General features: G+C 38.1%; 1 protein-coding gene across 3 annotated transcripts; it reads right to left on the minus strand.

Moving 5' to 3' along the window:
* Positions 1-1,532: 1,532 nt before the first annotated feature.
* On the minus strand, positions 1,533-12,392 carry mknk1 (MAPK interacting serine/threonine kinase 1). 3 transcript variants are annotated; one of them, XM_056252709.1, is made up of 14 exons: positions 12,226-12,392; positions 11,202-11,237; positions 9,643-9,730; positions 9,405-9,506; positions 9,096-9,193; positions 8,929-9,008; positions 8,545-8,618; positions 8,357-8,461; positions 7,500-7,555; positions 5,092-5,187; positions 4,787-4,981; positions 4,537-4,701; positions 1,984-2,027; positions 1,533-1,904 (listed from the first exon to the last, which is right to left on the minus strand). In XM_056252709.1, the coding sequence occupies exons 1-14, from the start codon at positions 12,280-12,282 to the stop codon at positions 1,715-1,717; spliced, it is 1,386 nt and encodes a 461-aa protein (XP_056108684.1). In that variant the 5' UTR covers positions 12,283-12,392; the 3' UTR covers positions 1,533-1,714. The 3 variants fall into 3 exon arrangements, with proteins under 3 accessions (XP_056108684.1, XP_056108683.1, XP_056108685.1); XM_056252708.1 differs by having other exon boundaries at positions 9,405-9,512; XM_056252710.1 differs by lacking the exon at positions 11,202-11,237 and having other exon boundaries at positions 9,405-9,512.
* Positions 12,393-12,840: the final 448 nt, after the last annotated feature.

Consider the following 12,840-nt stretch of genomic DNA (forward strand, 5'->3'; position numbering starts at 1 on the left):
GCCTTGTCTGTGAAACTGGGGGCATTTTAAACAGCATTTTGTTTCCCTAATGGTGATGGACAACAATCATCTTTTATAATAATTTGTAAAATGAACTAGTGATGGCAAAAAGTGATTAGGTATGGTAAAAGAAACGATGAAGAGTTAGGGATCTAACGCTTTCCTTAAAAAAAAAAAAAGATTTTAACCTTAAATCTTTATGATTGCCAGCTTTTATCAGTGTAATTGTAATCATCTAATTCAAAATAAACGATTTCTATTGCTATCCACAATGTTAAGCACCACACATAAAAGCAGCTAAGTGATTGTTACAGTTTACTGTACAGTATACAGTAAACTGCTGTATGACATCTTAAAGACTCGAGTATTGGCCAGGTTTCAGTGCAAACTGCTTTATTTCTCAAAATTGGAAAACCAAATGAACACCTCAAATCTGTTCCAGAGTTCTTAGGGTTTAAATGGCCATTCCATAGACATCTGGATTTAGACTAAGATACTGCATTACAGTATCATACAAGCAGAGTACTGAAAACATAGCCATTAATATGAGGTAGCGCCCTCTGGTGTCATCCCTGTAAATGTTTCCCAACACATACTCATAAATGTACATACATGGACATTCATCTGACCTCAAATAGCATTTTGAGCAACAAATAACAGGACAAATAACTGTGCATGTTTTATAATTTGATAATACAAAAGTCAACTGAGAGGTCATTTAGTAATTTTGCAAATTAGGAGCTCTGCCCCCCAAAATGGCAAAATTTCCACAGAATGCAAACTAAAAATATAAAACATACTCCACCTAATAACTGAGTCGGCTGCAGAATGGGCTCATTGCCCTGATGCATAGATAAATACTTCACATTTTCAACAAAATAATGTTCAACACTCTAAAAGACACTACGCAAGAACCATGCAAAAATATACATTAAATGAAAAAATATAATCATCTGAAAAGACAAAAATACTGTGCAATATTTACTAACTGTTTGAGCTGAAAGTAACTGGTCAAACGTCTATAATACCTCATGAGCACCCTAATTAAAGCAGCATACCTCTTGATGGTGTTTCAATACATAATGATACACTTCATAATGTATTTCTAAGATATGTTACTGTCAGGCAGCATGGCTTTACATATCTCAAATAAACCAAAACCTTATTCACTCAACAATAACTATAAACACTAGACGTTTGTTAACACAAAAAAATAAATAGAAAATAATATTAAAAAGTGACAAAGCAAGAGGTCCAGTGCTTTACAGTAACTTAAGTGTTTTTTAAAAAATGTTACAATTAATGCTAAAATAGATTAAAAAGCCTCACTGATGTTGAAATTAAAACATCTGTTATTTCCCTCAAAGCTGATCATCCTTTTTATATCTGACTGTAAAACACCACCAGCCATAAATATTGGGTAAAAATAAATATTGAAAAAAAACCTAAACCTGATGCCTAAAACACCCAAAACTCACATTACACAGAAAGACAATCAACCCGAGCTGTAAATTAATTAGAAACATCTGCATGTTTTTGGTTTGTATACTTAAGGTTAGTCTGTTCCTGTGCTACAGGTTGGTAGCACAGAGCTTGTGGTGCATACGCATGTGTGTGTTTGCTTTACGGTTCGTTCAAGAACCCATTCCGTTTGCCAGAGAATGCACTTGTATGAAGGGTTGTAACGCTGGAGCACCTGTGGAGTGGGAAGGCATCAGGTGTTGGTGCGTAGTGCTTGAGACTTTGCTCGGCGACGGGCTAATCTGGAGTTGGAGGGAGGAGAGAGCCTCATGGAGCAGACGACGGCACAGAAGTCCTCCTGCTCTTCCTCCTGCTGGGACAGTTGTCGATTGAATGCGATGGCTTCAGCCGCGAACTGTGTCAGGTCTTTAGTGCTGCAGTTCCTGTGGGTTCAACCAGAGCGACGGTTAGAAACATTACAGAAACTGAAAAATATACTATATACTGACTCAAATCAAATACCTTTGTAGAACACGAGGAGTTGAAAGAACTCTTTCAGGTGCATTCTGTAAAATAAAATACATAATATATTTATATATATATAGTTACATTTTGTTTGTATAATATACACTACGGTTCAAAAGTTTGTGGTTGGTAAGAATTATGTTTTGAAAGAAGTCTCTTTTGCCCATTAAAACTCCCATTTATTTGATCAAAAATACAGTAAAAACAGTAATATTGTGAAATATTAAAAACAATTTCTATTTTAATATATTTTGAAATATATGAAATTTATTCGTGTGATGGCAAAGCCGAATTTTTTTGCATCATTTCTCAAGTGTCACATGATCGTTCAGAAATCATTCTAATATGCTGATTTGGTGCTCAAGACATAAACATTTCTTATTATCATCAATGTTGACTAGGGCTGGGAATCGCTGGGTACTTCACGATACGATACGATATGCGATACATTGTTCACGATACCGATAATATCACGATATGGCGATACTGCGATAATCGACATATTATCAGTAATAACTCACAATATATCATGTTTTAAGAAATACAATTTTTTTTTTAATTAGGAAAATTAATCTCCATTTATTTTTTGGGATGAAACACAATAACAAAAACAACTTGTGTCTTATCAGTTGCAACAAAACAGTCACAGACACTATTTTAGTGTAACATTGCTGCAATCAGTAGTAATAAAAATGTTTACGCCGGGGTGTGTCGGCTTCGAGCCAGCACCAACCACGGCTTTCTCACAGAGCTCCGGGTGATGCCGCGTGAGGTGTCTGTACATGTGGTCGTGTTTACCGTTTTGCGGACTTTTGCAAAGCCAGACATCCCAAGTCTCCTGGAAGTTCCGGGAGTCTCCCGCATAATGATAGCGTCTCCCTGATGCCCGCAAATTAGTTCAAATCTCCCGGAATCTAGAGCGCGCATGCGAGACAGAACAGCCTACTGCACGCATAACATACATAGCACGGCAGAGAGGGAGAGAGCGAGAGACTTTGCGTGTGTGCCTCATGAAAGCTAGTCAAATCCAGTCAACTCGGATAATGAATAGAGCGTTTTATAACGGCTTTTAAAGGGGCATTATGCAGAAATCCCGTTTTTGTCAAACAGCGACCCCTAGAGTTACTGTGGAGTACTTGAATTTAATGTTACTGTCGTAAATACCACTCACTCAGAGCTTGACATGCCCTGTTACATAGTATACAATAGTACATTGTGTTTAATTTGTCGTTTAATGAGATATAATATATGTTGTTAGTGGTGAGAATTTTCACGTGATTAAATACATAGATCCGACAATTTTAATGGTCCAGAGGCAGAACTTTTGCCAAGTGTGTCAGAGGTTCTGGGTTCTAATCGGTAGTAGTATAGTTTATTTTCCTCATCAAAACCGATTGTTTATTAGTGGTTGTATTTCAAGCAGGGACATGTTTTTTGTGCATTAGATTTTGTGATTTCACCATAACAAAATATAGAGAGTCTCTCAGTCCCCGCAACGGATTGAGGCGCGCGTCACAACAGAACACTGTAACTTATCTGCACCACTGACCGCAGAGGCAACGAGCACTTTGGTCACTTGATTTAAAAAATAACACATTTCAGATCGCCTCTTATTTAACAAACGAATGAAATGAATGCTCTACTAGAGTTACCTGGAGATGTTTTATTTGTTTGTAATGGTAACGTTACATCCGTGCCGCGAGAAGTTTCAATGGGGACATAACACACCAGCAAATTATGCCTATGCTCGTGTCCGACTCCTCGCTCGGTCAGTCTGCCGTTTCCTCTTTCTCTGTTCCTCCGACAATGCTTTCCTAGCTTTCTGCATCTTATATGCCGGCTCAGCCATGACGATAGTGTGACAAACTCCATCCATCTATACCTTGTTCCTGTGTGTATGTGTGCAGTTGCCGTAAAGGAATATGTTACATCGCGAGAGCTGATATCACGCGATACTTCCTGACGCGGCCCGCCGCACCGAAGTTGCAAGTGAGATTTTTTCGCTCACAGGCACCAGGGGGGGTCGAGACGCCCACCATTCAACCCGAAAGAAGTTATATAACCATTTCAATAACTCTGAAGCTGTTCAGTTAAGCTAAAAAAGCTGCATAGTGTCCCTTTAAGATCGATACTTGGCAAGAGCGCATCGAGAATCGATCGCGGGAGTAAATATCGTGAGATATCGCCATATCGATATTTTGGCGCACCCCTAATGTTGACAGTTTGTTATTACAATCAAACGTTGACAATCAAACAGTTGTGCAGCTTAATATTTTTGTGAAAACGACAATGAATTATTTGATGAAAGATCAAAAGCATTTATTTTAAATAGATTTTTTTGTTACAATATAAGTCCTTACTGTCACTTTTGATCAATTTAATGTGGCCTTTCAGAATAAAAGTATTTTTTGTAACTAATTTTTATTTATTTAATTTCATTTAAAAGGTTACAATGCACAAAAGTACAAAAATTGTCTCCATATTGTTCATCCCCATTTAAGTTCAAAATCAAAAAGGCTTCAAGAAAACTAAAGAGAGCAGAAGACTCACCCCCTGCACCCAGGGATGCTTCAGGACCTGGGCGGCACTCAGCCGTAGAGTGGCATCTCGCACCAGCAGCCGCGAGATCAGATCTTTGGCACCGGCTGAGATTTGAGCCCAGACTCCATCCCCAAATTCATATTTTCCCTCCTGAATCCTCTCAAAAAGGTTGTTCTGAACAGGAGAGAACAACACTTCAAAGGTCTCTACATGGATAAAGTGAATTCTGTAGATATATTTGAATTGGCGTGTGCCTTACCTGGCAGGCACGACACGTCTCTCCTCGTTCCCAGCCGCAGTTGGTGCCGCAGTGGCCAGTGAAGGGGGGGCTCCCGCTAAGCAGGATGTAGAGAATGACCCCAAGGCTCCAGAGGTCACAGCGTTTATCATAGAAAGAAGCCTCATCCGTAAAGACCTCAACCACCTCAGGAGCCATGTACTCTGCTGAGCCACACTAAAGCAGAGAACGCACCTCTCAAACAGTGCTACTCGACACGATAGCGCTACTATTACACAGTTCTAGCGTGCTAAAAGCATTGAGAACAAATCTGAGGTTGTGTTTACTGGTGTGGTGAGCTCAGGGGTGGTTATTGGGGTACAGGCACTGTTCAGCTTTACTCCACTCCCAAGGTCAAAATCACAAATCTTCACAGGAGAAACCTGAATGAAAGCAACAAACTCATTACAATTAAGACTGGCAAGATTTTAAACATACATGTGCTACCGATCAAAAGTTTGGGGGTGAGTGAGTGAGTTTTTTTTAATTAATACTTTATTTAGCAGCTAGGGATGCATTAAATTGATCAAATATTACAATAAAGACATTTATAATGTTACAAAAGTTTTCCATTTAAAATAAATGTTCTAAAATCCTTAAAGCAGCAAACACTGTTTTCAACATTGATACTAATAATAAATGTTTCTTGAGCACCAAATCAGCATATTAGAATGATTTCTGAAGGATCATGTGACACTGAAGACTGGAGGAATGATGCTGAAAATTCAGCTTTGATCACAGGAATTAATTACAAATATATACACTACCGTTCAAAAGTTTGGGGTCAGTGAGAATTTTATTTTTTGGAGGAAAGAAATCAATACTTTTATTTATCAAGGAATAATTAATTTGATCGAAAGTGACAGTAAAGACATTTATAATGTTACAAAAGTCTTTTGAACTTCCTATTCATCAAAGAATCCAAAAAACAACAAAAAAAAAAACTGTACAACTGACAGACCAACAACTGTTTCAACATTGATAATAATAATAAATGTTTCTTGAGCATCAAATCCTCATATTATACTGATTTGTGAAGGATCATTTGACACTGAAGACACTGACACTGGTGATGCTGAAAATTCAGCTTTGATCACAGGAATAAATTACACTTTACTATATATTCACACAGAAAACAGCTGATTTACACTGGAATAATATTTAATACTATAACTGATTTTTGTTGTATTTTTAATCAAATAAGCGCAGCCATGGTTAGCAGAAGAGAATTCTTTTAAAAGTATTTAAAATCGTACCGAGCCCAAACTTTTGAACGGTAGTGTATATTCAAATAGTTAGAGTTCATTTAAAATTGTAATACTGTTCCACAATATTACGGTTTACACTGTATTTTTGATCAAATAAATGCAGACTTGGTGAACGAAAGAGACTTTTCATTTTGTAGTTCTTGCAGACCAGTCTTTTTTTCCTATGTGTATTCAGTAAATGCTACAGCTTATACATGATTAATTTGGTTAATTTTGCATGAGGTACAGATATTCCCTTACCGTTTTTGACATATGCATATATGTACTGTATGTAAATCAATACTTAATGTATGTATTGAACGCAGACTACTTTTATTGCTGCTCAATATATGATCCTTTTGACAGAGAGATTAGGGGAGGAGGACAAAGTAAATGTTTCTAGAGAATGTTAAGTGCTTATTAAGATTGTAAGAGGACAAACTGAAGGTTTCAGGCAGATCTCTGTTTATCAGTCAAAATCTGCATGACCTCTGTTGAACAGTTTATCCGAGACACTCAAATGCAAGGCCGTAGATAACTACTGAGCACAGGCCCACTCTTTCCATCATACTCTTGGTAGAAGACTCAGATATATTGTTCCTTTTCTCTCTTTTCTGTCTCATATTTCAAGTTTAATCTACAAATGCTGTGAGAACTTGTGAATATTGCTTCTTTCTGTAGTCAAGGTCGGTAGGCCTGGGGAGAGTCTTGAGAGTCAGATAAAGTGTTTCCAATTAAACATTATTTACGCATATGAGATAACCATATTATGGGATGATGAGGAAGAACAATTTGGATCATGAATATGAGCCGGAAAGCCTTATGATAATCTATTCATTTATCTAATTAACTTTGCAAGTCTTTGTTCTATGATAGATGAAAATTTATGATTTAACTGAATAAAATATAAAGAAAATGTGTGGCTCTCTGAGGTATGTTTCGCTTGTAAGAGAGACTACCCTGGATCGCGATTTCAGACAAATACATTTCAAATACATTCGAATTTTACCATTGAGAGGCCTGACTTTAATTTTACTGTTGAATTTGCACATCTCTCAGGATTCTCCAAACCCTAACCCTAACATAGCCCTGCAGACAACACAAGAGGACTTGTCACACTGCACCTAACCTCGGGTCATCGTCGATCGAAACCCTGCCTATAACCCCGGGTAAAGGAATGTTTCACACTTCTAATTTAGAAGAAAAAATGAGCTCAATGTTAAAAATGACCGGAGTTCTCCTTTAATATTCGAATATTAAATAAAACAAGGAATGGAATTCGAATAGTATTATAGAGGAAGATTGACAGCCCTAGTGTGAAGAGTCATCTTATCAATAACCAGAATTAATCGTAAACCCTGGGAAAATTTCGAGCAGTGAGAAACGTGAAGCAAGATAACCCAGGATTTGGTTTACCCGGGGTTTAGAAGACAAAATGGATGCATTACCTTATCAGTATATTCACACAGGATATTTTCAGGCTTAAGGTCCCGGTGAGCAATTCCTGTGGAAAAACAGAAACAAGTCTGAAGTAAACCGATTCGCACGAGTCATGGTCAGTGGGCCCTTTTCATAGTTCCTAGAACTATTGGCGAAAGTACTGGGATGTCGGCGTGTTCGCACCGCAGGAACTAGGAATGATTCTAGTTCTAGGAACTCTTTTGGAGGAACTAATTTAGCTCCTACTTCAGAGTAGGGTCTAAACCAGCGCTATAGGAACTATCCGTGACGTTAGTGTACACGGATTGGCCGAAAGCACGCGAAATAGCACCCGCCATTTTTAAAACAGCTATATGTAAACACACAGATTATAGCCTCTACATTTACTCTAGAAACTAACTATACGAACATAGAAAACAGTGATAGATGGAACTCTTAACCTTTACGCTGAGGAGAAAATCCAACGCAACTTTGAGGCGACCAAGCCGAACATGATTATGTGTTTCTGCTCAGCTAGCAACACTGGACATCAACCACACAGTACACGCTAATAACTTTTCATATACTCTCTACTTTCCATGTATAACAGTTCTATCTAATAACGTATTAGACAAGACTGTTAGACAGATCGTAAACTATAATGAACACAGAGAATGCAAGCACTGTTTGTTTGCTCAGGCTCTGGCATTCTGACTCTGAGCGCCGTCAAAGTAAAGGTCCGCCACGCCGCCAAAATAAGTCACAACAACGGGCGCGGTTTACGTCCCTTCAGAGTTCCTACTGGCGGTGCGAATGCAACAGGAAAACGTTCCTATGGAACCATTAGTTCCTATAACTATCCGGTGCGAAAGCTCCTATTATTTACCTTTGTTGTGCAGAAAGTCCAGTGCATGTACTATATCCCTGACCACATGACTAGCCTCTCTCTCATCAAAGTATTTTCGTCTCTGGATGTGTGTTAAAATGGAACCTGAGAGGAAAAGAGAAAAATAATCAGAAGAAAAAAAAAACTAACTGAGAATGAGACTGCATTTGTATTTCACTACAATATACCTCCACGTAACTTCTCAAACACCAGATAAAAACAGCTGTCCTCTTCAAAAAACTGAATGAGCTCCAGAATGTTCCTGTAAAGAACACACAATAGATGCAGTTGTGCAATTATGTATACTAACTACAATCAAGTATTTATACAGTAATTTTTATATAAAGTACAGTATTTTCTTTTAAGTATAATGACTATCCACTTGTTAGGTCTGACACCACTGTTTCCGGGTAAAAAAAAAACGCTTCAGATTCCAAAAGCAAACACAAAACGTGCTAATATACACTCAAGGCATGTTGTAATACTACGGGAAACCGGAGTGGAGAATTGGACACGGATACAGAATTCGATACGTCAAGAATTAACAAGCGGATAGTGGAGTATGATCTTACTTATTTCCTTGACACTGGTAAAGCGTCTCCACCTCTCTGAAAACTCGGCTGCGACTGTGACCAGCTTTCTTCTCAATTATCTAAGAAACATAACCACACAAGGTTTATTATGTTTGTTTTGACAACGAACTAATGCAATATTTATCTAAAAAAAAAAATCCTCTCACCTTCACAGCATACTCATTGCCATTCTGTAAACACACACAGCCCTGGACTTTAGCATAAGCCCCCTGACCCAGCAGCTCATCCGTCAGCCTGTACAGATCTACAACACACACACATCTGAGTTGACTCATACCTTACCCAATCAGGAAATGTAGTCAGGAAATGCAATCAAACATCCTGAAATAATGATGATGCATGATAACAATTTATGAATATTAAATAATACTGAGAGTAAACCAAATAACCAGGAACACAATATGAGGAGTAATAATTTTTTTTGTAATGTCCTTATTGCAATGATGGCATAATACCGCTAAATTTGCCTGTGAAACTGTCCGCTGCCCGAGTTCTGCGTTTCTTCTTCCGGCGTGTAGCCGCGTCTGTGATGTTGATTGGCTGACTGCTCTCCATTCCTAATCCTAAAGTAAAAAACACAAAACCGCAGATGTTATATGACAGATCTTGGGTACTCTGTTAGAATTTTCTTTTTGAAATGATTTCAAGATTTGAAGGATATATTTTTAAATGTTATGCCTTAAGCAGCTGTACCTGTGGAGGTTTGGGAGGCACTGTTGGGGGCATGAGAAAGCAGGCCACGGTTCTCCACTTGGCCAGATGCCAGAGTGCTACTGGTTATCTGAGAGAAAGAAAGAGAGAGAAATTTAAGCTTAAAACAAAGTGATAGTACACAACAGCAATGTTCCAGTGCTTCTAGAGACATATAAAGTGCATTTCACACACCTTTTCATTATTAAAAATTCAATAATCCATATTCACATTTCAGATTTCACTTCCAAAATATTCATTCCGTTTAAAAAATACAACCTATAAATCTTCGATGTGCAATTTTCGGTCCATTTATTTTGCTTTACAAATTCGCTTCCACAAATTCAGTGGTTCAAATCCGACAGAAAATGTAACATTTCACATCCGGGAACTGCAGGAATAGCAGTAGAGTGCCGACGCATAATCTCCATCTGCTGTTAGTCGACCTCACCAGAAGGTCCGGAAGTAAAAATCCCATTCATTTTCTCTATAGCGGAATTCATTTTGAATGATAACAGACCTACTGTGAGCTACGCGGCGACTAATCAATGGTATATGCTTTTGTTGAAGCCATTAGTCTGCATTATTTATCCACATACAGTGGAATCCGGCAAATAAATATCCACCAATCAGAGAATGACAACAAGCAAATCATGCCAAAAATTAACTCTTTAGCACCTATCCAATCCAATGAAGCACTACGATTGACGTAATTGAGTCAGTCTCTCTACACTCTCAAACTACTTACATTTTTGCGTGCATAATATGCATATTTTGCAAAAAACATAAAATTTATTGTTTTTATTTGATTATGTTGTTTGCAATGGTTCATGGGACTGTAGTTATTACCCTGCTGTTAGTAAACATGTCTATTTTTAAATATTTTTTTTGCCTTGGTTTAGTTTAGTTGGAGTGAACAACAGCCAGAGATTGTCATTGACAAACATGCATGACAATGCATGCGACTATCTTCTTTTTTGCTCCTCCACGAATATTTAATGTGTATGACTAAATTATCATCATATTTTAAAGTCAGCATGAAACAGAATTACTTTCTTCTCTATTGTGACGTATATCCAAGTAAACCGGCTTCTCAAACAGGAAATAATTTAGGGCGGGCTTGATTTTGTCCATAGAGAATTGATTGAATCATTTGATTGTGGTTTGGTGTCATTGCAAGAGGAAGTGGGAAGTTATTTTGATTAAGGATTACGAGGGCACATGTTTTTTTTATTATTATGATGTAAACGGATAAATCATAATAAATACTGCAATATTCCAAAAAAAGAAAAGAATTCTTCATTTTTATTTCATGGTGACTTTAAGTTCACTATGATGTCCTGTAAACATGAACTTCTATCATAGAAAGAGGAAGTGAACCCAAGCTCTAAAACTTGCAGTGTGCTCTTATCAGATTTCTCACTCTGAACAAGCCTCGCATGACTAATGCGTTTCTAAACATCTCCACTACGAAATACATGTGCAAGCTCTGCTTTACAGTTTGAGACTCACAAATAAGTCAAAAACGCCGTTTTAAGGCAAGTCGCGATACTTGTCAGTACCTGACGGGAGCAGTGGTGCGCCTGAAGGTCCACGAACTGAAAGAAAAAACAGACACGATCATTCCAGAAGCCGCGCGAGACGGAGCCGTGACAGCGCTCGCGCCGCAGGGAAAACTCGTGACGTCAGCTGTGCAGCGTCACCTGAGTGCCACCTACGTTTTTCTTCAAAGTAGGTTGAGTGAAATCATGTCAAAGATATTAGTGTCGTGACATTTGGTCAAGTTCTTATCATCTGGCTGCTGAGTGGGGAATCCAGCAAACTTAACATGATATATTAATTGTATTACTTAAATACAGAGAAATAATGAGAATAAAGTAGGATTAAATGATATAGCATATATACGAAATTATATTAAATAACGTTGATTGGGTAATAGGTGGGAATATTTATGATTAGAGTAGCCGCGGGCTGGACACATTAGCATATTTAAAGCAACAGTAGCTGCTAGTCAATGCTAAATGACCGTTCCTTCAAAAATTCTAGCAATCCCTTATGACTTCCTTCTGTAATGTATTGCAAAATAGTAGGCAGAACGATAACATTGATCACCATTCACTTTCATTGTTTGGAAAAGAGATGCAATGAAAGGGAGAAATCTGAGGTTATCAGTTTGTGTGAACATGAGGGTGAATAAATGACAGAATTCGTTTTTTGAGTGAACTATCCCTTTAAGAGAAGAACATGAACTAAAATGAGTGTCGAAAAAAAGCAACAAGTGTCAGACTGAGAACTGAAATATTGTAGCAATGTCACCAGAATTGTGACAGTGCTAAGTTAACCGAAGAAATATTCTTTTTGAGTAACTGAAAACCAGTTTTAATACATATAACTCGCACTAACAGAATTAAGTAACGTTACAAACGTTTGTTTTTGCGACCTGGCGCGAACCGAGCGACCCAATCGATGAAGAAGCCACTTTATCACATGACACACAGGTTACATCAGCGAGCTGGAGATATACTTGACCTCATGTAAAACACTATTTATATACATATATTATTTATATTAAAAAAAGATTCAAACCTGAAAATTGCGGCCGAATGAGTCTAACGTTAGCTGTTCAGTGAGTGCGTCCGCCATCCCCGCTAAACAGCAGCAGTGAGTAAGGAAGAGGTGGTGGAGGAGAAGGACAACACAGAAACCACAACAGCACCTCCCCAATCGCGCCAAACTGCCCTCCTACTGATGGTCACTGAGACTGCGGTGCATTTGCGAATCACATGGTGACGGGTTGGGTCATGAATATTAATCAGGGTGCGTGACTGGACGAACGAGGGAGATTACGAGGTGACGCAAGCATAATGAATATTTACATGCGAAGACGTTGCTACCACCAGAGGGCTACCACGAGTCTGATTTATGGTTGGTCAAATTAAATAATTAGACTCATACAGTGAAGTGAATAAAACTCTTTTAATGTAAATACTGACTACCGTGTCCGTAGGAGAGAGTCCCCATAAAGGAGTTATATAATTGGATGACATGGTGGCTTTATTTAATCTGAATTATCTTGCCGTGAATGTTTCCCACTCGGGCGTTTGTCAGCCGTTCATTTCCTTTTTACAGTGTTAATTTAGAAATAATTCAGGGCCCGTATTCCTAAAGAATCTTAATGTAAAAAGTAGCTCCTAGTGACAA

The sequence above is a fragment of the Rhinichthys klamathensis genome, unplaced genomic scaffold, assembly GCF_029890125.1.
Source record: "Rhinichthys klamathensis goyatoka isolate OS25496 unplaced genomic scaffold, OSU_Roscu_1.1 h1tg000098l_1, whole genome shotgun sequence".
Taxonomy (NCBI): Eukaryota; Metazoa; Chordata; class Actinopteri; order Cypriniformes; family Leuciscidae; genus Rhinichthys; species Rhinichthys klamathensis.